The 27,180-nt window shown below is 38.9% G+C and overlaps 1 protein-coding gene across 1 annotated transcript in view; it reads right to left on the bottom strand.

The window, feature by feature from the left end:
• The window catches only part of PIGK (phosphatidylinositol glycan anchor biosynthesis class K), a 71,091-nt gene extending 45,351 nt beyond the window's left edge, over positions 1 to 25,740 (bottom strand). Inside the window, exons 1-9 of the mRNA XM_074597588.1 lie at positions 25,504 to 25,740; positions 23,825 to 23,878; positions 21,496 to 21,587; positions 17,295 to 17,430; positions 15,680 to 15,791; positions 15,220 to 15,316; positions 14,759 to 14,876; positions 13,822 to 13,932; positions 8,954 to 9,126 (exon numbers count right to left, since the gene is read on the bottom strand). Coding sequence (XP_074453689.1) covers positions 8,954 to 9,126; positions 13,822 to 13,932; positions 14,759 to 14,876; positions 15,220 to 15,316; positions 15,680 to 15,791; positions 17,295 to 17,430; positions 21,496 to 21,587; positions 23,825 to 23,878; positions 25,504 to 25,596 — 986 coding nt within the window. The 5' untranslated portion in view covers positions 25,597 to 25,740. The remainder of the gene's footprint in view (positions 1 to 8,953; positions 9,127 to 13,821; positions 13,933 to 14,758; positions 14,877 to 15,219; positions 15,317 to 15,679; positions 15,792 to 17,294; positions 17,431 to 21,495; positions 21,588 to 23,824; positions 23,879 to 25,503) is intronic.
• Positions 25,741 to 27,180: the final 1,440 nt, after the last annotated feature.

Raw genomic sequence — 27,180 nt, 5'->3', positions numbered from 1 at the left:
TTTGAAGCAGAATAAACAAGCCCAGCTTTGGGTTAAGAACATGCAATGTCCCAGGCCAGCAAACCCACCTTCACCAACGGTTAACTTGACGGGGGTACTCGAATTCCTAATGTTAAAAGTGAATTCAACCTTTTGGCAGAGTAAGTACAAGAGGTAGCCCACTTCTGCAAAGTACCTGTCCACACACCTTCAGAAGCTCTACCAACCCAAATGTCTGTCATTTATCACTCATAACTGAGAAAACAATAATCTAATAAACATTTTTAAATATCGAGATAAGAACACAGAAGAGTAAAAACATACCATCAATTTAAAGATTATAATCTGTCACAGATTATTCTGAAAGATTAGCAGAGGTTTTTCCTTATCCTTCAATCAGTGTCTAAAAATGTACCAATACATGGCCAGTCTTTCCCTCTGCATCCGGTCCCTGCAGAATTGATTTTTTTTTTATTTTTTACATAGCAATTACACAGACAATTACACAGAAAATACCACTATAAAATTAAAAATCCAGCAACTGGAGGCAGGAGGAAGGTGCAACATAGTTAATTGTTTCAGTTTCTGATCAACCATGCCCATAGTTTTGGAACAAATTTGTACATCAGCTAGACTTCAGCGACAATTTTTTTTAACCAGTAGGAATAGAAACTTAAAATAGCGATCATATAATTCAAGAAACTTGTGCTAAAGCAACTGTGAATATCAGTACTCAACATTTATTCTTCCCTTCCCCACAAGAAAGGAAATCCTTGCTCCACTGCGGTCCTGTCTTCTGTTGACAACTACTGGATTGAACTGTTCACACCTGAACATTTGGCAGGGGTGGGAAGGAGAAACACTCTCCCTCTCCAAATTTGCTGCTAAATCCTCATTCCTGCCAGTCACCAGAATGCTACTGAGGTAATGCCATGCTCTAATTCTGCATCGTATGTAGAGAGTGAAAGTGGAATTCCCTAAACAATGCTGATGGTTTCAATTCATATTTTTTGGAAGTCCAATAATTTGAACCATTCCCGCATCCATAAGAAACATAGTTTGGTTATATAAAAACTAGTAATTTCAGTTTGCAATGAAAACATGTTTGTTCCATTTATGATATGAGAACATATTGCTTTCAGTGGTAATAAATTCTGGTGCTGTATTACAAAATATGAACACACCTCTACGCATACACACACAGTAAGAACTTTGTTAATTTTGTGAAAGAGAAATCCTGCCTGTGTTTATGTTCCAAGTTAGATCTGACCTCTAGGGAGATCACTGAGGGGTTTTCACGCTTTTTCATTATGTAAAGTTGTCGCCAATTTCGTCTTGCTTTTTTAACAGTAACTGGCACAAGGGAGATGGGCTGTCACTATTCTATGAAGGCTGAACATCCACAGTTGCCACTATATTCCCTTGCAGCCCCGGGAACCTCTCAATAGTTAACTGGAGCCAACTGAATTACGTTTGCGGAGATTCAAAAGACACTACAACATAACCAACCCCTAAACAGCTATTCCTCCAACTCCCTTTGTATCCCACTTTCCTCTTTTTTTCTTTTTCTGCTTCAGGGGATGCAAAGTACTCTATTATGTTTCATTACTTTTTGTTTGTTTCTCCTGGTATTTACCACTACCAACCTTTTGCGCAATCATGGCCTCCTGCCCGCAAAAATGCTGAATAAATCCCACTTTGCAGTAAGTTCTTTGTTTATAGAATTACTTTATTTTCCTGAAAGATCAATCTTACCACACAGATAATATTCTGCTGTCCTACAAATTTCATACAATAATCTTAGCAGTAGCTTGGGCACTTTGGTAGACATATTCAGCATCTGTTATTTACCCTCCCACAGTTTCTATAGATTTCAGATACCCTTGACCAAGCACATAAAACAATCTCATTTTGTAAAGTAATATTAAACAGCGTTCAGCAAGCCATCTGTAAATCAACTTCTTTATGTGATCAGAATTGCCTTTTGTAATCACCTCTCGTTTTCTTTCAATCCTTTGGTGCAATTGTGACTTTCTTGCTTTCCCATTGCCAGAAATTCACACTGATCTATTCAAACAGCTAACTGGATAGAAAAGAGATGCCTAGCGATAATGCAATGCTTTTTTTGGAGTTCTGCTATTCTCATCTCACAACTCGCATGTCACTTTTTTGCTAAAGAACTAGGGCCCTCAGTATGCTCACTATGAAGCACAACTTCTCCGAGTACAGTAAAGTCTTCAGAAATAAGCAGTGCAGGGAAACATCTTACTATCTTCCAGACCATCATGCAGCTTACCAAAACCAATAGGGCTTCAAGGACTTAAGAATTTAAGTAATAAATTTAATAGCTCTGTGACAAGAGCTTTGGACCACCAAACACCTGACTTGAGAAGAGTCCTACTGGGAGGGCTGGGAGATGCAGACAGAGATCATTTTGTGGTCTTTTAGCTATCAGTTGTATAAATGTGTTGTGAAGGCAGAATGCCCCTTTCTCCCCCACAGCTTTGGACAAGACATGAATTTTCAGTGGCAGAAATCTCTGACCATCTGGAAGGTAATCCCTCAGGCACTCAAAAAAACAAGTGTAAGCTTTTTCACAATATCGAAACAGGCAAAGACTAAGAGCATTTGCATATGCCTTAATACCATATTAAAAAAAAACAGTAATGTCACTTGAGCCCCGGAGACTTAATAGTTATGTGCCCAGATTCATTTCTGGGGCATAAGGAATGCTAACGTATCTTTGGCCACTAAATTCTAAAGATCTAACAGTCCCATAATCACTGCTTCAAGCTGCCTGTTTCCTCTTTGCCCCCAATTTTTCTACCTCCTAGAAATTTTCTTCTTAATCACACAAAAAAAAGTGTATCCTAACAAACAGCAGCAGCAGCTCTCGTACTTTTGACAGGAAATAAATAATAGTAATAGAATTTTATTGACATTATCACGCTATCTCGAAGTTCTGAAAACATGCCAAAATTACATTAAAATACTTCCTGGGCAGACTTATGCCAAATAATACAATTGTTTGTGCGGTCATCTTGAGCAGCGACATACAGTACACAACTACAGAAGCACCTTTAAGGGCAGACATTAATTTGTGTTTAGCACCTGGACAGCAAAAGAAGATGATCAAGGCAGGACCTCAACATAAAAAGCACTAGAAACACTAATGAGCACTTCAGGAAACTAGAATTATAGAGCAGACCACTCAACTGCAAAAATAATAGCAGGTAAGTATCACACAAGGGAAAAGAGGTAAAGAAGAAACAATGAAACAAAATAAGAATGCTACGTAGGAAAGGTGTAAAAAGGAGTGAGTAAAGAAAACGAAATAAAAACCCTAGACTGAACATCCCATGATTTCTGGATATTCTCAGTTATCTAGATGATGTAAAAAGCTTCCAGATTTACTCAACAGCTCCCTCTAAATCTGCCATGCAACAGTTTTAAACATTACTTGTCTATCGCCTAACACTATTATGTGTATAAATCAACTGGCATATGCAAGTCACCTATGAAGAACGTGTAGCTTCTGGACTTGATTCAAAACCTGAAGTTAACAAAAATATTGCCGCTGACTAGCATGTGCTTCACAGCACCTCTACTAACCAAGAGGTTTGCTTTGATGCCAATACCTACTAAAATTATACATAGGAATAACTGTTTGTAGGTTCAGCAAAGTAGCATTCTGCCGAAAACAACGTGAAATTATAGAAGTACAACCAAGAAGTTGAAGATTTCTCATAGAAGTGCAGGAAGACACACAAAACCCCACTAAAAGTTGGAGGAAGAGGGGAAAAAATCATCCAAGATCAAAAACAAAACCTGACTCAAGGGCTATAGTTTTGCTACAAAACATATTTTCTTACAAAAAACCCAAAATCTGGCAAAAACCATGATAAAAAAGGTCCTTTCAAATGAACAAATAATATATTGTTCAAAGCTGCTTTTAAAAACACCTTGCTAAATAGGGACTGTAATTACCAAGCATAACACTTTAGTGTATTTAAAGTCTTCCCAACACAATTTATACCTGCAGTTCCTTTTGATATTGTTAGTCTTCCTTCTTTATTTTATACTGACGTTATACTGGTGAAATGGTACCCTCCTATATACTTTCTCCTACTACAGCCTTCATATTAGCTTTAGTCACACTACCTTGAAAAGTGCTTTTACATTAACAGGCACGGGAACATACGTATACGTGCATATGTGTGTATTCATCTATCCCTAGGCAAGCAACGAGAAACCAAATATTTACTAAATACTTTAAGAAATATAGCAATAATATTTAACCGCAACTATTAGTTCATCCATGTTTTTTCCATTACTTGTAAGCTAATAAAACACACACGGATAAAAAAAAAATAAAATCTACACGTAGAAACTTATTCTGCTGTAATGGTAAGGCGTTAGGGCACAAACATACTACACGTGTAACTGATGAGAGTGTTCTGTGATGTCCCCATTCAGTGCCACCGCCCCCCCCCCGCCCCCCCGGCCGCCGCTCGCCCGCTGCAACACTGCCCCCTGCCGGCGCCGCCGGGCACCGCCCGCAGGGACCGCCGCGACGCGCCCCTGCTGTCCCCGGGACAGACGCCGCTGCTGTCTTCCAAAGCCTGCACACAAAGCGGGGGTGAACGCAAATGAGAACTGGCTATTTCTCGGGGAACAAGAGCTTCCAGAAGCAGTCCTAAAAATGAGTTGTAATTCTTTCAAGTTTTATAAATCTGAGGCATCTGGTAAAAAATGAACGGTGATCCCAGAACAAGCCCAGCCTTTTTTATTTTAAGAAAAGCCTGAGCTGAACGGCATCCGCTAGCCAAAAAAACTACCTATTGGTTCGGAAACTGGATCCCCATAGATTCGGGAACACACAAGGGCAGCTTCATTTATTAAACACGTCAAACTGAAAATAACTGGTGGAAAAGAAGAAAGGACAGGAAGGAGAAAGAAAAGAGACACTAACACCCAAAAAAAAGCAGATTGAGAGAACATTAGCTATTACCATCCTGCAAATTAAACAATTACTCACCATTATTGTCTGTTACACAAGCATCCTTTCTAACACAAGTGGCTAATTTATTTATTTTTAGGAAAACAGTTGCTGTCAGTAGCAGCCCAATTCTCCTTTCAGAAGTATTAAATATGAAGCCCAATTCTCAAAAGCAATGAAACTAGGATGGTTTTACATGACGCTGTCTTTAATTCACCCCTTACTACCCTCAAGAGAAATATTCATCCCAATTTTAAGCAACACTTTCTGCTGATACACATCTTTTCCTCATGACAGGAGCTGAAAAGGAGGAAGTGTTCCAACTGACTGTAGAGTTACAATCCAAGTTTAAGAGACACACTCCTAATTTATTAGGCGTACTAAACTCTGCAAGGCTCCTTCTCCAAGGATGCAGGATTTCTTCTACTCCTTAATGTTTACTTTTTGCTCTTACGTGGGGATTTAGACAAAGTATAATCAGCTGAAGCCCCAGAACCCCTAGACTGTCAGGTTTTGTGCTAAAATGGGCAGCTACAAACCCAGTCAGGACTGCAGCAGCTGCAGAACAAGCCCTTTGAAGTGAACACAGATTAGAGTGAAACTGCTATGAAGACAGGAACAGCAGAGGCTTCTCTCTCTCTTTTTTTTTTTTTAAAAAAAAAAAAAAAAAAAAAAAAAAAAGCTTTTACACACAAATATTCACTGACTACCATGGGGATAGATGGAAAGAAAGCCTCCTCTTTAGGTAACTACTAGTTGTTTCTTTGTACAAGTCTCAGCCAAAGGAAACTTCAAAGGCCTCACTCGTTAAATGTCACGGCTGGTGCTCAACATGAAACTGCCAGTTCTGATCTGGTGGCGCAGCTACAGCCCGCACTGAGCCTGGGAGTGGGTATGTATTACGAAGTAATTGCTAAGCAATTGTGTAACAACAGAACAAAGTTCTGTTGAAAAGATCTGGCAAAGTCACAGCAGCAGGTCAGATGAAAACGTGAAGAGCCTGCCAGCGGTACCAGCCCAATACACCATCACGCCTCACGTGACGGCATCTTCTTTACTCGTTATCTGTGTCATCAGTGGTTTTACCTCTTTTGGTTGGTTGGTTTTTAATGCCCTTATCTACGTGTATGACACTTGGAACTTTAAAACAAACAAATCAAATCTAACACGGACTACTTAAGACTGTGTCAGAGTTGAGGTCTGCACCGTAACATAAATATTCTGTAGCATTCTACTGCCACCAGTGCGTAAAAGAAAAATGGTATCAAGCTAGCATCGATGGAAGAATAAAACAATAAGGAAATGATTCATAAAGGAATGAAGCCAAGAGACTATATCAAATATTAAACCAATAAAACCTCTGGTTTTATAAAAAAATATTTTATTTTTTTTAATCTCATTTTATTTTTTTTTATAAAAAAATCTTTTAGAAAAAAACCATAATGGGAATGCAATACAGAAAAAGGAAAAAACAAGATTCTGCATAGATTTTGTCAGACTAAAGAGAGATCTGCGCGCTCAATAATCAATGTAATACATCAAAATTTGTTCTAGTGGTGTATGTTTGTGATCTATCAGATACTTCCTGGCAAACTCTTCGTGCAAACCCTTAAGGGCACAAGTTCAATTCCACTTGACCTTTTTTTTTTCCCTCTCTCTTCTCAAAAGCTTTTAAAATACTAGGCACGAACAAGATTATTCATGACTAATTTGGAAGGATTATTCATTTTTAATAAGCTTGGTTTAGATCTCTCCCCGTGATACACCCAAACGAATAAACCAGGCTGTGCTAGCCCCATCCTTCCCCAGCTATTTTAGATTAAGAGTGAAATCTGGGGTGTCAACAGCCATCACGTTCCCAAAAGGCACAGAAAGGCTTAACTTAGGAGGTTAAGAATATGCACTCACATTCTTTCATTCAAGGGTCGTTCTTATATTAATTTAGGACAACGTGGGTAATATCTATTCAAAGATCACATTACTTGTGAAGTGTTCTGACTTAACAGCCTCAGAAATAGACATGTGTAACATTTATAACATTCTTTAAATAAAACCAGAGTAACTAGTATTTGCAGAGCAGACCTTCCAAAACCGCAATAAATTAACCTCAAGCTATAATTCTTAAATTTGTTGTAGGGAAACAGATCTGTCATACCAAGAGGTACTGACCTTAGAATTCTATTTAAGGAAATTTATTAAGCACTCCACATCACAGTCTATACGGCTATACTACAATTTTCCAGCACTTTTCACCACAGACCATACTTTCTTCTCCACTAAAAACACATTCCCTATCAACTCTTCTAAAGTGGTAACATGAAACTGAGAACTGAAGTACTGTTTTTGGAAAATTGTATCTGGACAGACTGCAAGAAATAACATACCGTTTTACACAAACCACTTAAAAATGGTCAGACACCTTACAAACATGAGGCATTCTTCCCTACGCTGCTGCTGTGTGCTTCCACTCCTAGGCATGCACATTTTAAGAGATCCTCTCAAGCTAAAGGAGAGCTATTTAGCTATTAAAACAGCATGTTCCCATCCCTTCCAATTTCACAGATTTAAGTTAACCGGAATTGCCACAATAATGTAATACAGCTTTCATTAAATATCAAAACATTTCACAAGGACAATATTCCTCTCTGTGCATGAGCGCCCATTGCTCAACATTCCTTCCATGTGTCCAATTCAGTAGTGTGTCAGATACCCAAAAACCCCTCATATATTGGCTCCAAACTAAAAAATAAAAGCTGAAAATCCCAACCAGTCATTTCCTGTTTCAGAACAGAAAAGTCGCCCAAAAACCTATTTCTCCTTTTAATTGTCCACAAATTAGAAACCCACATAGGTATGTTTTCATCGTGGTTTTTGACTCGCAAAACATCTGTTACTTGCCAAAAGCTTTTTTTATCCTTCAGAGGAAAAACAAATTTAGTGTCACTAAATACTTTTCTAAACTAAGAAGTCACAAAATTAGCTTAAGATGATTATGGTTAGTACTAATGTTTGCACAATACAGATAAAAATACAGTATGAAAATAAAATATGAAATAAAATAAATCGTGTAGGGTATTTTAAATTATGAGGAACAGAGTTACTGTTATCATTAAAATTGATAAAACTGCTATGCGCTTATTCTTTGATTTGAGCAACAGTAAACAACAAGATAGACAATAATTTACATAAAAGTATGTGTTGAAAAATATTTCATCCCTGGTATAGCAGACTATTTCAATCCTTCTTTTCTTTCCCTCTCTCCTAAAGGACTGTATCATGAAACATAAAAAATGCAACAGAAATGGAAGTACAATGCAAAATAAACTCTACAGTACACGCGCATCTTCCTTCACATGTTCCCAATAGGTGGCAACAGAATACCAAAAATACACAGTTTATAACTCCTTCTTCATCCACAAAGTAATGGAAGCCCCGTTACAACTTCTATCAATGAACTCCCACCAGCAATTTTATTCAAATGAATCATTGCATTTCAGCAACAGAAATTCTCAGGACAGTTAATGTCAAAAGCCAGAGAATTCACAGAACAGGAGCAAAGCATTTATTAAAATGCTAGTGGTTATGAAACAACTAACTGTTGGCTTATACTCAGAGCTTAAGTGAGGGAGTAAACTATTACAAGCATGAACTGACAATAACAAAGTGTTTCTGCACATTAAAGAAGAAACGCTAAGGAGGAAAGAAAATTTTAGACTAATTTTTTTTGTTGTTGACATCCATACCTTGGTCTTTAGCAGCATTTATGTACATGATTGAATAAAGTAGTGAGATTTTTTAAACAGAAAGTTTTCATCTGACAAATCCAACTTTACCAGTAGCAGCAGATCCATACTAACTCCCTGATTCTTTGTAAGAAATGACAGAAAATCAGAGTTCTTTCCTTGACAGTTATACAACTTATGTGTTTCTGTGGTACAGAGCTATATAAATCAAGTCTAAATAGTGACTACTTACTTCCTTTCAAAGTCAGCTAAGTCAGGATCCAAAGAAATTGTCTCTGTTGTAATTTCTACCTTTCTCACACTGCCAAAGAAGTCTGTTATCAGAACATTTTGAGGGTCCCGCTGAAAGAGATCAGTTCGGTGCCCAGGTGTGGAAACGCACAAACTTTTTGGACAGACCTGAAACTGAAAACCAAGATGGACAATTATATTCCGTCCCTCATTCATCAATAGTCTCTACATCCACCTTCCAAAATGAAATCACTATAAAAATAAAGACAAATGCCACACATAACTTGCATTCATTTCAGAACAAACCTGACAGCTGAACAAAATGATTGAACAAAAACATTAAAAGGCATAAACATCTTGATTATGCATTTCAGAAAACCTTTATCCTCACAATTACTCTGTTTGAGTTCAGAAGTGCTTCTGTGAAAGCCAACCATCAAGTACACCTAAGTGATAAAATGCACAAATGTATTTCTGAATATAGATGCAGCAATGCTGCTATAACCTTCCAAAAAGCACAAGTGGGTATATATTCTTCATATTTACCAAAGGAAGGCAGGCAAAATTAAACAAGCCTTGATAAGTAGCTAACAGTAAAGGCTTCATAAAGAAGCAAGAATTTACATTTTGATTGAAAAGGAAAAAAACCTCTTGGTCTTATTTCTAGTTTATAGCCTGCAAATTAATGCAGAATTAGGATCTTCAAATACCAAAGGTGTTTTATGTAAAGTTCACAGAGACATCCTGTGAAACCTACAAATTAGCTAGACACCTTATTATATATTTTTTTCTACATATCAGATCCACTGTATCAGCACACATTGCAACACCTGGAAGACAAAAGCAGCACTAACAAACTGTTTTCACTGGACTCAATACTGTATAAAGGTACATTTGCAGAAAATAAGTAGACGTAATAGTGACAGCTTTGTTGTAGCATTTAGAGTATCTGACAAAACAGCATGCCTATTAAATAACAAGATTGTTACGTACCCAGCAGATATTCAAGGCAAAACCAATGCGTTTTGGACACAACGCCTTTTTGCACAAGTCCTACTACACTTACCACAGAAGTCTCTAGTATTTCCCATCTGGACAGACTCCTTAATACAAGGGATCTCGTAATGCACATGATATAACATAATAATCTGCTAGTATTTTTGTTAATAATGCTACATAGCTTAAAGCGCCATGAAATGCAGCCCAAGGCCTCACTCTCTCTAGCCTCCTTGATGAGCTTGGAAAGCTGAGTTCATGCCTCAGTCATTAGAAGGCATTTCACAATCAAACACACAACCCTGCTAGACAGAGGCACTGGCTCTACAATGCTCTGGACGGTTTTGTGAGCAAATGTTGCTGTCCGTTCAACTTACTATTGTCCATTCCAAGTGATTTTCACAAACAGGTCCATCAGTCACTGGGATCTAGAGCTCATATAGCTAACTACCTCATGGGTCAGCTCTTACATAAGGTTGCATTCTTAGGACAAGATCACAGGTCCTAAATAGCTCAATGCAAATGCAGTCTCAATTATCCCAGACTATGACTGACAAAATCTGTGAGTTTCAGCCCACATTTCCTAGCAGAAATTCTGTGCTCAGCTTGACACAGAATGCATGGGCTTGTGCAGCTCTTTCTCTTAGGACAAGAGAGCCCTACACTTAAAAAGTTTCCCTGCGAGGAAACAATGTACCTGGCTTTTCCTCATAGAGGATCTCCTCATTCCTCCTTTCTGCTCCATTACAGTTTCTCTTTCATACCTTGCCTTTTTCATCTAAGCCTGTAAGCATACAGCATTAGGCTGCTGGTCCAGGGAGACTTCAACTCACTTTCACCTTTACCTTAACTGAAGCATACAAGCACACGTATCCACTGAGCTCCTTTTTAATGATTCCCAACTCTCTTGGCAGAGTATCACACAGCTGCTAAAGAAAAGACAGGGGCAGATCAAATCTTTCTGTTATCCGCCTTGTGAAGTGAAAATGAACCAGACTCATCAGCATCATGTTTCCCACACAAAGCCACTTGTCAATGCGCACAAACCCTCTTAAGTTCCAGTTTCACCAAAGTGCAATCAATTTTCTTCAACTCGGCTCCAACTAATGCCACAAACATGAAAAAAAAAAAGTCTCTGAAGTAAGCTATAAAAGCTAAGTATTGTTTTAATCCTGCTATTTGATGCATAAATCTATGCTGCAGTTATACTTTTAAATCTCTCTTCCAAGCTCTCAAGAGTGTAAATGTCCCAGAAAAACTGCATCAGCACTGAACGTGGGAAATTGATACTGCACCCAACTACTTCTAACCTGTCCCACCACAATTTTCTACCATAAGATGCTGAGATGAATCTTGAACAAAAAATGTGCAATGGTACTGAGAAGACGACTTCAGTATTAAAAATCTACCTATCCAGTATCAGTGTGAGAAAAGAAAGACCACAAAGCAATTATATCACAGCAGACTAACACTAATAACTGAGGTCTTCTGACAAAACAAGAGAAAAGGCAAACACTGGCGAGATGAAATACATTTGTTCACATGTCCATTTTTCCAAACCATTTTCAATAAGATACTATTCAAATACAGCTAAACAATTCCCCAGAATAGGAACTTTTTTATCTTGAATTTTCTTAACAACATTTTTAGCTATTTTATGACAAATGATATCTCATTTAGAAATTTATTTGAATCTTATTTTAAAAGTTCAATTGTGTGACATTTCAATTTACTTTTTTGGAATTGTGATCAAATGGAAAGTCAGTCATTTGCACAGCTTTATGTGATCCCTTAGCAACACAGATGGAGCAGGTGGGGAGTAGGTGGAGTGGACTATGAAAAAAGATGTCTCATTCTTTGCAGGAACGCAATATCCAAATCTTAGGTGGATGTGAAGATAAGCTGTTTTAAGAGTGGTTGGAGAAAAGTAAAGAGACAATGCGATAGAAGCAGTGTAACAAACACGCAGTACTTCTAAAAGAGCAGACACTTGGACATATCAAAAGATCAGACAACTAAACGTTAGCTAATAATTTTAAAACTACTTAGTGAGCCACCTAATATGTTATCCAGACTTTAGAAAGTGTTAATTTAAAAAAAAAAAAAAATCAGACTTGGATAAGCAGTATATCTTTGTTCTTAAACCAGTAGAACACTAACAGTGCATTCCAGTGCCAAGGTATGTGCTGTAACTGTTGGCAATAAATGGGCTTATATCCTTACCAAGGACTAACACCATGTCATTTGGGAACGCTTAGATGAAGGCCTGAAAAGCACCGACTCAAAATCAAGAGGTCACGTTTGCCGAAATATGTGCATGTTATGACTCATTACATGATCATCACAAAACTTGATACATTTGCGTCCATTCTCTTCCCTTCCCAGAGCAACAACAGGCATACTGATGAATATGATAACATGACTTACATCACGTAAGGAATTTACCAGTATGGGGTTACTTCCCGCAGCTCTTCCTGAGTATTTGGCATATAAGCAAAAACAAAAACACAAGGGAGAATGTCTAGATATCTTCACCAAAGAGCTCAAAGGGCAAACTACTTGGCCAGCTAACAAATTTTCTATACAGTTCACAACTGGATTAATATCTAGCTGGCTAGACCAGTTATACCACTTATACAGCAGAAACCACTGTTCATTTTTTATTACTTTTTTAACATCCCTTCATTTTATGGTTTAAAAAATAAAGTTCTAAAGCACTGTTTGATTGAACTGGATAGAAGATACTTCATCAATAAAGAACTTGCATATTCTTCTTTAACAAGATTTATTTTAAAGTTATTTGTATCCCATGATCAGAAGATATTAAATTACAGGACAGAGTTTCATTCCCGTGGTAGTAAAAGAATCTTGAATCTTAGTCACTGAATCAATTCTGTATCAACATAAAACCTGTCAAGTGTGGGCTGTTTAGAGTGAATTCTACTACACATCTAACAGCCAGGATAACACCATCCTCTGTAGACAGAGGGTGGCATAAAACTTTTGAGCAGCTGCTCCTTTTACAGAAACAAAGCAAAGACATTGTGTTCTGTAAGTGATAGCTCTTAGATCACTGACACAGCATGTCAGGATTTACAGCTACAAGGCACCAAAGCATAGTGTATTACTACAATGAAACTAGTCTTGCAACAGCAATAAAGGGTTAATAGAGTAAATAAAATATGGTTACTTTTTAAGTCATCTCCCCAGTGTATACACCTAACTGTTAGAGGCATTTTCATAAATTTTGTCATAGGTTATCTGGTTGTGGGTTGCCTTTTTTTTTCTCCTATTCTGCCTCACACCTGAAAGCTACAATTAATATTTACCTAAGATATAATTAACTCCAAAAGCTGTTGGACTTGGACATATCTTGCTCTGGAATCTAAGCAGATATACAGAGAAATTAGTCTCTGCAGGCATTTGTGAGCGCACGATTAGAATTTTAACTGTTTAATCACCTTTGCAAAACAGTATCAATGTCTGCCTTTCCACACCTGTGAAGTGTCTGCTATTCATTAAACAGATTTTAGAAGATTCCTACTATCATTTTTCACATGCAACTACTTCATTCTATTGAAATTAATATTTAATGAATACTTCGTTCATTTTTCAATTAATTAAAAAAAAATCTGGCTAATTTTGGCTAACTTTTTCTGTAGCCAGCAAACCACTTTCACACTGAGGACAATCCTTAAAGTGTTACACTAGAATTACATTTAATAATAGCAAAAAGACCCTCCCCCCAGAGGTGCTTCCGAGAGAAAAAGCAGGAGAACAAAAAGCATTTGGAGAGCCCTATGGACAAAATAAATTAGTTTTGAAACTGTTAAAGTCATTAGCATATTCATGTATGTTACGTGTTCTACTTACTAGGTCATTCATATTTGTCTGACTGGCTGGATGAATTTCTTCCAAGAACTCTAGCACATAGAATGTGTATCTGTCCATAAGATGAACGCCAATCCCTAGATCAGGTTGATGCTTAAAAACAACACACAGCAGTTATTGGACATTTGCAGGAAAGAACTCAATGTTTACAAGAGGGAACAGAACATAATAACATGTTACAAAAGTTAAGAACAAAAAACTCCAACATTATTCTTAGACAAATTACACAAAGAAAATGACTAGCCACGAAGAAACATATTGTCGACAAGCTGAATAATACAGTGTATTTTCATTTTTTTAGACTATATCCTGGTAATCCCCACGTTTGCCAAAAAGCAGGGAACCACTTCTTAATAGTCCAGTACAGATTTGTGGGCTGCCCTGACCTTCTTAGGGCTTGGAAAGCAGGGCTGGGAGAGACAGCTTATTTTACAGCACTGTGTGGGTTCAGGTAATCCTGACCTGCTGGTTTCGGTCTGGCTAGGATCTCCCTCTTATCACTCCTTCTGTAATTCAGCTGCGACATAATTACAGCAGGTGAAAGGTAGTGGCTTTTTTGTTTTGGGTGTGTTTTTTTTTTTTTTTTTTTTTTTTTTTTTATATCAAGTGTAAGAAGTCCTAGACTGAATATTCCCCACACATATCTCAGTAGTCTTCCCATAAAATTTCTTCCATCCTAGACAATGCATAAATTGGCCAGCAAGCACAGAAATCCATCATTAGCCTGGTTCTTTGGGACAGCGCACAAAAACAGGCAGGAAAAGTACACTTGCAAGTTTTGTCAAAACCACACTTTGTAACTGAATGCCTTACACATTCATCAACAAGAAAGGAAATTTTTAGTTAAAAGTGAATAGGACCTGTGCTCTTAACTCAGGCATTCTGAAAATTGTCTTCAGGATCACAAAAATCTACTTACCGATAAAGAGTCTTCTCCAACTTGGCTGCTAGCCAAGGCCATTATATTAGGTGAATAAAATCGTTCATACATGGATGCTCCTTGACAAGTATCAATAATAAACAGCAATTCATTGTACCTGAAAGAAAGAAGAGAGCCTCCTAACCCATCTCTCTTTGAATTGAAACAACATATACATACTTCGCTCTTTAGTTACGAGGAGAGGTACCAGGAGTTACCAGAAGAGTTCACACTGATTGACTGTAAAATGCGAGTTTAGTCAAAGCAATACACAAGAGAAGCTTTAACTGCAGCAAGCTGAAACCAAAAATTAAAACTCTTCATTCTGAATGCAAATTTTCATGAAATTTAATGGACAACAGATAGTGCCACTTACCTTCAGTAAACAAAGCCTACTGGTAAGACTTCAGGCATATTCGTGAAACACAGTATTTAACTTCTAAATAATACTTTTTTCTTACCTTCTTTTCTGCCACATTTGTTCAAAGGCATCAGCAAGTTCTACATTTGTGATTTCTTCAGAATCTTGAAATTTTAGGAAACCATTTCCACCATGGCCTGACAGAAAAATGAGAAGTTATCTTCCTTTAAACTACATACTTGCCTATTCAACCAGGCTGATAATTTTTCCAAAAAAAGGCAAACACAATTCTCTTTCTCTAAACAGACTCCATCAAAAGAAAATATTAGTACAGTAAGAACAGTATACCTACATCATTTAAACTGGAAATGATACTTGCTAAGTACTGCCTTACAGGGTTTTTCTTACTTAGTATGACATACTAAAAAAAAAAAAAAAAAAACATCCTTTCGTTGATCCTTTTGTTTGTTTGGACTCCTGATGGGATTTCATGCTTTCAAACAGGCCCATCCAACTGAACAACAAATACCAATAAATTGTATACAGAAACCTGTAATTACCTGTCATATATATTAGAATATTGCTTCTGTCATCAGAAAGAAGACGTTTAGACCGCGGTGTGCTTGGGGGGATTCTTCCTGTTAATACACGCAAGAAATTTTCGACAGTAACCTATGAAGAGAAGCACAAAGTAATCTTCTAAAGAGAAAAATACTGATTAACAACTCTAGGCCGGGTTACATAAATTAAATAACGGAACACTAAAATATGCACTGTATCTAACTGGACTTAATATTGCACGATATAAACTGCATAAACAGACATCTCCTGTTTAAGGTTTTACTGCAGGTTCACAATCATTTGGTACCTTTTCCTTTATCCCACTAACATCAGCCTGTTACTTTATTACATCAAATAAGTCTACTACCATTACAATTTCTAAATACATTTTCATTGATCTGAAAACCTGTCCGCATATAGCTTTTTTCTGCCAAAGCTGTTCATGTACTCACAAAATGCTCCAACATTAGTGTGCGTTACCATGGAAAAATAAAAGTTTAAAATCCCTCTGCAACTCCAGAAAGAAAAAACAAGATCAATTTCGGTTACGTAAGCCTTTGAGTGATCAGGTAAGACCCCATCTGGATGGTGATTGTAAAACATTCTATAAAACACCACTTCCTCTTCATGCAGATGCACACAGCTCAAACGCTAGCAACAAATCCAGGCTCAGGTAAAAAAAAAAAAAGGTAAAAGGAACACGTCTCTTTTATTGTTGTATCTTCACTTCTTTACACAAAACTTCACAGAAATAAAACATCTACTATATACTTAAATATTCTCCTACAAGCCTTTAGTAATGGTAAAATAGCACTATTAAACCGTGCAATTGAATCCAATTTAAGATCAACTGGTAAAGACACTGTCTGTTTGAAGGAATACTACACAAAAAGGTGTCAGAATGCAGACTTCTATATACTATTATATCTATACTACATAGTCTAATTACTTTACAGTAATGATCAGATTATGGCTTTTGTTTTATTTTGATAAAAGCACATGCTTAAGATTAGAAATAGAATCACAGAATCATTTAGGTTGGAAAAGACCCTTGGGATCATTGCGTCCAACCATCAACACCACTCTACAAAGTTCTCCCTTACACCATATCCCTTAACACCACATCTAAATGACTCAAACACATTCAGGGACGGTGACTCCACCACCTCCCTGGGCAGCCTACTCCAGTGTCTGACCACTATGTAAGTAGGTCTCCCTAATAAACACTTCACTTGCATGCCAGAAGTTTCACAGTGGTGTTAAGGGTTTGCAAGATGAGATACTGACTACTCATTTCCAAAGAAGAAAAATTTCAGTAATATGTGTGTATTCCTAACACACAGAAGAAGTTCTATGCATTATTTTAAGTGTGGAGATTCCATTATTCAAATTAGCCAATACACAACGTATTTCTAGTATAATAAATTTCAAATACAAAACTGAGTATCAAAGGGGGGAGGGGTGTGTATCTTAAATTTATCAGTCGATAATAAAAGCCCAGCCCAAAACCAGTAACATGAACAGAAAGATTTCTTCAGACTTCACAGATGTTGCATAAATCTTAAAACCAACACTCAAAACAAAGACCCAGTGATTTAATTAAAGCACAGTCACCTCATAGCTTCTGTAATCCACTTCCACATCATCTCCATACACGTTTAGCTCCATGTTTTTATGGCTAAACACAGTAGCTGGTTTGGGATTTCTGGGATTACATGCCATATCATCTGCCAGCATCAGGACAATGTGACTAAGAAAAAAAAACAAAACAAAAACATTTCAGCCATTCTACTGTCACATAACAGGTCAAATGGAAATTACAACAACACCGTCCCGTGATTACAATAGCTTATAACATTAAGAAGATTCCTGGAACTGTAACTGAAACTTTGCTTAGTTATATCTTATTTCCTTATGCGCATCCTCGCTATTATAAAGATACCACATGTGAAAATGCAGCTACTGCAGAAAAATGTTATTTATCTATGGGGTTAAGTTAGGCCAAAGATGAGCACGAGAGTAGTTGACGTTAGCAACTTTATGATACGGACTTGCCTGGACCTAGCCTGGCAGAACTCTTAATAAAAATATCTGGAGATTTTTATGGGGGACTAAATCATTTCATGTAGTTCCACAGAATAAATCCTGGCCTGTTTGCACGTCTCAGATCAATTAAAACCATTATGACAATTTTTAATTAAATTTGAGGAGCTGCTGAACATTTCTCAAACCATTATACTACATCTAATACACTACTGTATGATTATCTGTGTTAATGGAATTTTCCTGAAGAACACAAGTAGGCTGACACCAGACATTTTATCTTCTTCATACGACCAAGAAAAAAATCCAACCCAGCATTTCATAATACCAAGAAAAAAAAAAAAAAAAAGCAGCACATTATAAAGCTGTTCCAAACTGCACGCAGCCAAAGATCTGTATTTCACCTGACAGGGTGAGGTTTGGGTCAAAATATGAAATAAGTCATCGCTGGAGACTGTTAGCACTAGGAAGAATGCACCAGAGATGTCTGGAACAAGGTGAAGCCAGTCCTTTCCTTGGATAACCCTTTCTTGGATATAGTTTCTCCTCGACTATGATCTTTGTTTTCTCCCAAACAATGCTTACAAAAGGAAAGGGCTACCAAGATGATTAGGGGACTGGAACCCCTCTCTTATGAAGAAAGGCTGAGGGATTTGGGCCTCTTCAGTCTGGAAAAAAAGATGGCTGAGGAGGGACCTTATCAACACTTATAAATACTTAATGGGTGGGTGTCAGGAGGATGGGGCCAGGCTCTTTTCAGTGGTGCCCAGCGACAGGACAAGAGGTAATGGGCACAAACTTGAGCATAGGAAGTTCCACCTAAACATGAGGAGGAACTTCTTTACTTTGAGGGTGGCAGAGCACTGGAACAGGCTGCCCAGAGGGGTGGTGGAGTCTCCGTCTCTGGAGACATGCAAAACCTGCCTGGACGCGTTCCTGTCCAGCCTGTTCTAGGTGACCCTGCTGTGGCAGGGGGGTTGGACTAGATGATCTCCAGAGCTCCCTTCCAACGTCTATCATTCTGTGATTCTGTGAAAGCTCTATATCCTGCAAAGAATGGTGCTAATTCAGGCTCTCAGGCACACAGCTACAAATTAAATTGTGTCCTGCTATTTAAACACCATTCCTGTGCTTGTCATCGTTCACCTATGTCAGCATGAGCACTCTAAGAGTAAAGTTATTCTTTATTAAGTGCTGATACACTCCACACACGCACACACACAAAAAAAAAAAACACAAAAAAAACCCCACACACAAATAAGAGAGAAATGCTGTCCAAAATAACGTAAGCATAAATCCTCAAAAATAATCACAGTAAATTATTTCAATGGGAATAAAATGCTGGCATAAATATGAAGCTGTAATGACAGAAGCTGAAGGAGGACAGCTACAGAAGAGAAATAGATATTTTTTTTCTCCACACATGCACAGCAGTATGACACTGTAAAAGTGTCATTGAAAGGGAATTAGTTGGAAGTAAGTGTTGAATATATGCCTTGCAGATTTACTGAGATGGTCAGCAGTACACTCGTTTTTTTGGTATTATGCTCAGAAGAGAATATTCCAGACTCAGCCATCACTAGGCCTACAGTTTAGCACTGTATTTTTGCTAGGAATATGTCTATTAAAAAAAAAAAGAATAAATAATCACACACCACTCAGTAAAAGGTTCTGCATAGTAGTAGTACAGACAGGTAAGCACAACCATGCGAAGTCTGTATAATGCATGGCATTCTTAAAAGCATATGAAATATCCCATGGTGAAACAGAACCACTGTGTACAAGTGGTTCACACAAGCAGCAAAACAATCTAGGTGTTAACCTGCAGCTTAACTGTTAAACCAAAGTAATCTAACCATATATTGCATTGATGCTATTTTCACAATGTAAAACTTCTACCACATAATGATTCCAGGAATCAAAAGAATTTCTGGATTCATTTTGGCTTTAATTCAGCAAAAATTTTACAAATTGGAGCATTGTGCCCGCATGTCAACAAACCAGAACAACTTACAGTTACAAAGCCACAAATAATTTTCTTAATGAGTTCTGTTATTGGATGACAAATCTATTTAAACCACCAAATTGACACAGTTCCATTCAAAATGAGGCTATGTACAAACCCCTCCAAAAAAAAAAAAAAAAAACCAAAAAAAACACCAAAACCAAACAACCCCAAGAATCATGATAAATGTTTATTGTTAAGATGCGATTTAGGGGTTTTGCAACGAAGAAAGAAAAATAAGTAGAGGAAGAAGTTTGTCTAAGGGGGAAACACACTTAAACCCATGTAAAAAAGGCTGCAAATGGGAAAAAGTAGTCTCTCTCTCTCTCTAGGTCTTCTCCAATGTCTTATTCTTGACCTTAGTCTAAAGCATTGCTGGCTTTTTGAGATTGATTTCCAGATCCTTGGGTACGGATAAGAAACTGATCAGGCTACTGAACATCAGAAACCCCCAGCCACGCTGTAGTTTTTGCAGTATTTCTAAAACTGCCATCTATTTTGACATTAGTGGTGAAAATGGATGCATGCAGAGAAGATGAAAGTCCTCAGATAAGGGTAGAACTAGTTAAAGAATTTCTAAGGTAGTGCCTCAGGCGCCTATGATTCAAGGACTACAGAGGAGAGAAGACAGATGCTTCTGAATGAGATGTGCAAAAAAAATGCCCTATTTCTGTGGCTTTCAGCCCACAGTGCTAAGGCAGTATGTTCCCTTGGATTTATAGCCCCCAAATGCTTCCAAAAATTGGGTTTCAACATCCCTTCTTTCAAAAACTGAGAAGTCACTCTCCTCTTTTTAAAAATAAACACAGGAAACAGGATGATACTATCCACAGGAAGCTAAGTGGAGACTCCAGCTACTATAGTTTTGGACTTCGACAAAAAAATACCATACAAATTTAATCCAGCGGAACATGCATTATGCAATGATGAAGAGGGCCATACCTCTTTAGGCAGACATGTCGGAAAAACCAGCAGTACTCTAACATTAAAAACCAGGACCACTAGGATTTCCATAGGAGCCTACAGTCTACTATTTAATGGATGTTGGTACCTAAAATTTGTTTCCACAGTTTTGGTACAAGTAAATTGGGTTACAAAACAGATGGATGGAACTGTGCCAATACCCCTAGAACTTCCAGTAGGAACACAACTAAAAGACACTTCAGAACAGTTTGTTCACCTTCCTAATCCTGTTGTCAAGAAGGGATACTATTTTAACCATTGTGCTATTGCTAGGGAAGCACAATTTGTATGGACAAAGCTTCTGGTTTCTCTAAAAATGTATTTTTCACGGCTACATTCAATATGTAGAAGCTGCTTTGTTCAGGGCCTTTAGAGACTCTCAGTGTATTTGCAGATACGGAAGTTGTACATTTTAATACAGTTAGGGTTGCTAACATCTCCACACTGAAAGGAAATTAAAGTACAGCAAAAGCCATATCTCAGAGTAGTACCGTCGCTGCTGAATGCATTTATCAATTTTCACATTATGCTTTCACCAATTTGCTAAATGGTACACTTTAGTGGCCAAATAGCTCCTCATGTTTAAAATCTAATTAGCCTATTCCAACTGGAAGTTTTATTATATAACTTGTTGCTCTTCCTTTTGAACAATATTGCTGCACTTTTCAATAAATTGAAGCAATCACATCCTTTTTACTTTTATCGGATTAAACTGGGAAGAGATGGATTTTTATACTGCTTCAGACAACAAGAGAACTTTAATAGCACATTTGCAAGGAATTGTATTCACCAAGATTCCCTCACCTATCAGGAATGCCCAGTCTCTTGACACTTCTGTACACCGAAAGAGTATTTGCCACATGACGATAATTAAACCAGAATCGAGATGTGCACACCTTGAATTTTTAAGAAAAAAAAAAAAGAAAGCATATTAAATAGCATAAAAGATACAAGTTGGCCTGTCACATTGCATCAGAAGGCCGTGATTACGGGAGTATCAACAAACTAGTGACAAATCAGAAAGAACATAGCAACACCAAGAAACTCATGATATAAACTATATGAATCTTTTTGTACCAAAGCAACAAATGCTGAATATAAAAGTAAAAAAAAAATATGTTCTTAACGTACTGACTCATGAAAAAATTGCCATAAAACCCAACTAAGTATAGAAAGTAGAACTTCAGGGAATAATTCAGCAATAGCAAGTGGTAAGCTAGTTTTTTTCATTTGCTTTCTCCATATCAAATGGAAGAAAGACCAAAGGAAGAGTTCTCATCTCAATAGCAAACCCATTCTGGGAGCATTCTTGCACGAAGGCGTAAGTAAATTCATGCAAAAGCCACACATAAGGGAAAATACACTGAGGATATTTGCATTTAAGGAGTCGCATATAATAAAATAAGAGCTAAGTGAGCTCTAACCAAAATCTGAATACAAACTCTCAAAAATCTCAAAGGAGTTCAGGTTCTACTGTTCTACCAGGAATATGGCTGGGGATCAGCCATTCCTGTACTTAAACTATTCCCTAGGTCAGGGATTTCATCCGTCCTCAAAAACCTCAAACCAACGAGATTACAAAAACCTCCAGAGGCAATTGCTGTAATTCCTCAGGAGCCTTGTCATTGCCCTTGTGTTTAACTCAAGCTCCCCACTTTTACCTTGGTCCGCACCAAGGACAACAATTCTCCTTTGGAGACAAATTTCCTTTGATTTTACATGTCTTTCAAACAGACAAAGGAAAAAAGCATTTTAGAAGAGGTGGCTTTAAAACCACAAAAATAGAGAAGCAGGAACAAGCACTTAAGAAAGTTTTTTAATTTTTCAGCTTTAAATGTGCGGCTCTAATTTAAATAGAAACATCTTCAAGGTTACACTATGAAACATCTTTTTGTCTAGCTTTTTCTTAAAGAATACTAGCTTAAATAATAATGAAAATAACAACCTGAAAGGATCCCTTTGAGTCTCGATGATCCTATCAGCTAGGAAATTCAGGAATCAGTTCATCAGAACATTTGTCTTTCAGCAAGATTTAAAGCTCTGAAAACTAACTGTGGCCGATCTAGCTGTGTCATTTCAAGATCTTATCATCTGCCCCTTTCCTTCATTACATCCACAGTTTTGTGGAAAATGTGTCTATGCTTTAAATATAGCTATTCACACTTCAGCATATTAATTCAAACTACTGATGAGGTGGGACTGCAGTACAATCCCAGGCTTGAAGTGCCTAACAGCAGTAAACCCCTCCCTATTTTAACTGCTTAAAAAATTAGTAGCAATTGCCATAAAGCTTAATCATGAACTACTGAAAAAATGTAACAAGCAGAATCTGTAGAGGACAGAAAGCATAGCTCCTTGGACCTAATTTTCCACTTGCTTTGTGTGTTTTTATAGGTACTAATAAAAGCACCTATTTGTTAATAGTATTAAAGTAGTACTTGACGTTTTAATAGTTTCAAGTTTGTACATTGTAGAATATAGAAATTATTCCTTCTAATTCAATTAATTACTGTGAACTTTCCTTTTATATTGCTGAATTTTAGTATCTGGAAAACAAACAGCTGCTACTGAGTAATTACAATAGTGTTCTGAAACAAATTAGTCATTAAGATCTGAATTGTGATTAAGAACCAATTGTGTAGCATGATTCGAAGCTAATAAAAGATTCATAGCAAAGAAAAATAGATGAGGATAAAAACAGTTGATCTAAACATTATGTTGCCCGAATTTATTTCATTCTAAGCCTGTTACACAAGTTAACAGACCAAGAACAAAAATCAGAAATAAATTGTACCTTTCTGCTCAAAGATATACGCTTCTCTGATATCAGAATTACACTTTTGTTCAATATGCAGTATGGCAATTTAACTGTTTTAATGATGTCAGAACTTTTGTTTTATGAATCCTGCCATGTAGCTAGACATTTTTAGTGCTTAAAATGCAGTCACACTGGAAAGATAGTTTTATTATAGTGTAATAAATTTGCAGGGACAATTTCAAATTTATTCATTTCCACGACTTTATCTTTCCGTTTCCTTCAAATGAACAGAATTCCTGAGCGACCGTTGCAATTATGGCTCCTGATGAAAAATTGTCAACTTTATTGGAAGAAAACAACCTGGACCACACTTACCAAAACTGCCCAGTTATTTGTATGTCCACTTCTAAAGAACTGTTCTGCTTGATCCTAAAAAATGGAGAAAACATTAGAGTTTTTTCAGCTATATGAAAGAAAAGACCGCTCCTGTTTTTGTTGTTTCCATAAAACAGCGTTCAATGCATGTTTACCACACCTTAACACTGAATAAACCTTACAAAAGCTTCAAGAAGGTAGTTTTTCTTATTCCAATTTGCACATTTCATGCAAGCTAATTGCTCCAAATCTTCCCTTGAAACTCACTAAATAACAAAGGAAAAAGAACTATTAGTCACTTTCAGCTTAGTTAAAACAAAAAGCCCACACATCTTTATTCCAGAGGACCCTCCAAGAACAAAATAAAATTATTTATTGACCTACAGCTTCTTCTTTAATGAGACAAGGGGCTTGGATTAATTTCTATTTTCATTGTTCCTCTCATCTTTCCAAAAGCGGGTAAGTGAGTCTGCAATTTTAACCCATTTAAAATCCAAGGTGTCTACATCTACCTTCCAAAATCAGGAGCTATGACAACAACCACCTTCTGTATAATCTGTGTCATTCACAGTTCCCACCGTGCTTTGTAGAGGAGAGGGTCCTTTAACGGATAGCATAAATTGGGACACAAAAAGGGGCTAAGAAATCCTGGAGATAAGGGAACGAGTCTCTCACAGGACAAGAATCCAGACCTGCTGACTGAATCAGGCTCATTAACTCTCTGAGGGGTACTGGGCTGATGCCTGCGGTCTCACACAGTAACAGAAAAAGTGTTTGTTACAATATATGTAAAGCACGCTGTACTTCAAGTGCCAAGCAATCTGCAGTTTAATTAGTCATACAAAGACTCTAAAAATATTTCTGTTGGCTACTTTTTGTCCTGTTTTTAGTTAATTTCAAGTATAACAATTTGTTAACAAAGCAGAATTCGAATGCAAACAACACTCCAGAAGTAGTGTGGGCACCGTGCAAAAAGCATAATTATTGAAATATGAAATTACTCCCACTTGAAAGAAAAAAAAAAAGGGGGGCAAAAACCCAAGAGAATATTAGCTCCTTCTGTGCGTAAATGCCTCGCACCTGCGAGAAGGACACCGGGAAACGCGGGCCGGGGAGCCCGGGCAGCGCCCAGCACCCCTCCCTGGTTTTTAACCGATTCACACCGAACTTCGCCAGAAAACGCCCGGGAAAGGAACGTAAAAACACCGACTACTCAAAGTTACCTGCAAACGTACTAAAAGCCAGGGTGGGGTGTTGGTTTTTTTTAACTTTAAAGAAGTTACATGTGCCTGACGAGCCCCGCCGTTCCCGGGACGCTCCGCCCCGCACACCCTCCCCCCCAGCCGGGTGGGCCGCGGCCCCGCACGTCCCGCCCACGGGGCAGAACGGAGCCGGGGGAAGGGTCCTCCCAGGGCCGGCAGCGGCGCGTCGGGCACCGTCCGCTCTTCCCTCCGTTCGGCAGCGCCGCGCACGGACTGCACTCGCCGAAGCCACCACAACCCGGAGCTCCGCGGGGCAGCTCCAGCGGCGCGGCGCAGCCCCCAGAGCGGCGGCGGGGCGGGCTCTGCTGCGGAGGGGAGGAGATGGGGGCGAAACAGCAGCACAAGAGCCCGCGGCATGGGGCCGCTCGCCTTCTCGCTCTCTCTCTCCCCGCCAGCCGCTCCCACTAGCCTCCGTACCTGGACGCCGCTGGCGAGCGCTGCGCCGCAGCACCCCAGGAGCAGGGCTGCGGCGGCGCGAACCCAGGCGGCGGCCGGCGCGGCGGCCGCCATCTTACCCCGCCTCCTCCGCGAGGCTCCGGCCGCCGCAGCTGCCGGAAGCGGGGAAGCGGCCTCTGCGCATGCTCCGCGCCACCGCCTCAGGGCGGGGAGCGGGGACGCCGGCTGCCTTCCCTCCGCTGTCCCTGCCGTCCTTCGTCCTCTGTCGGCGCCTGGGCGAAGGCTGTTTATCAGGACTGGTGCCCCTGCTCTGAGCAGCGCCAGGCACTCAGTCACGTATTAGAGCGCCCCTGGCCTTGCCAGCCTGCGGAGGGCTTGCTTCAAATTCGATTTTTAGAGAGCCGCGGCAGTAATGGTAGCAGATCTCGGCATTGCCCTGAGCACACGTGTGCGGTGTGGCTCTGTGGGAGGTGATGCAGCCCTACCCCGACCTTCCCCATTCCGTGGACAGGCCCGGCTGGCAGCAGAAAGCACTGCGGCCTCGCAGCTCGCCTTCGCCTTGGGAGGCAGCTGGGGGTGTTAACGACAGCCATTTCAGCCTCACACCAAAAATACGCTCAAATCACTGGGCTTTGTTGGAGTTCCCGCGAGGGCAGGGCAGGGGGCATGGGGACCTGTGGGCCAAGGGTGGCCTCAGGCCTTGGTGGCTGCAGGGCAGAGCTGCCTCAGAGGGCGAAGGGGAGAGCTGGGGAGAGGGACTGCCTTTGGTGGGGAGGAGAGGGGGATGTGGAAGTGGATCTTGTGTCAAGATGCCTTGCTATAGCCTCGCCTTTGGCACATACATCCCTCAGAGCAGATGAATCATCAGATTTTTATTTCAATCTATTGAACCACTTGGTATGATTCTTTTATTTCCACTAACTCATCCTGTCACCACCTTTGTTCAATTGACTGATGCCTTCCATTAGTGAAGATTCAGAATCTGCCCTGAACCATGGAAACTATTTCCTGCTCCCTGTACGTGTCATCAGTAATGACATTCTCAGACAGGAGCACATTTCCATGTATTGATGCTGGGATTTTAATAACATCACGTTTTCTTTTTGAAAGCATCACTGCTTTCCTTGATAAAAATACTCACCTGTGATTAGATCACCTTTTCTTTTTTGTGCCTAAAGCTAATGAACTTACTCCCTTTCGAAGAGTATAGCCAGCAGCTCCCATTGTGCCTGAACACAGCTCCTGTATGAGCCTTTTACGAACCTACTGAGAAGTGCTATGGGCATCTGTGTCCCTCGGTGCCTGCTTGTAAGCTGCGGTGTTTATCTTCTTGCTCCAGAAAACTAAATGAATTTAAGACTAGGGCCAAGCTTAAGCTTTTTCCTTGCCCCTTCAAATGCTTCCACTTAGGTCTCTGATCATTCTCAGATGTGTTCAAGACGTGTCAGTAATTCTAAAGGACAGGCAGCTATGTTTCAGAGCACGTACTTGTGCAGTTTTATAAACTGGTGAGTTGATTTCATGTGCTTTGACTTGAATAGCTCTTCATTACCTTTCCTCTCCCATCTGGAGTTGGTCAGATAACATGTGACAGAAGGTCTCAACCTTTGCCTGAACTTTCTGTTAAGCTTAGTTCTTTGCTCTTTGCATTTATTCCAAATATTTATCCTTTGGTATCATGCATATTGGTCTTTGGCT

Source organism: Larus michahellis, chromosome 8, assembly GCF_964199755.1.
Source record: "Larus michahellis chromosome 8, bLarMic1.1, whole genome shotgun sequence".
Classification (NCBI taxonomy): domain Eukaryota; kingdom Metazoa; phylum Chordata; class Aves; order Charadriiformes; family Laridae; genus Larus; species Larus michahellis.
The sequence above is the reverse complement of the archived record's forward strand: the minus strand, read 5'-3'. Positions and strand labels throughout refer to the sequence as shown.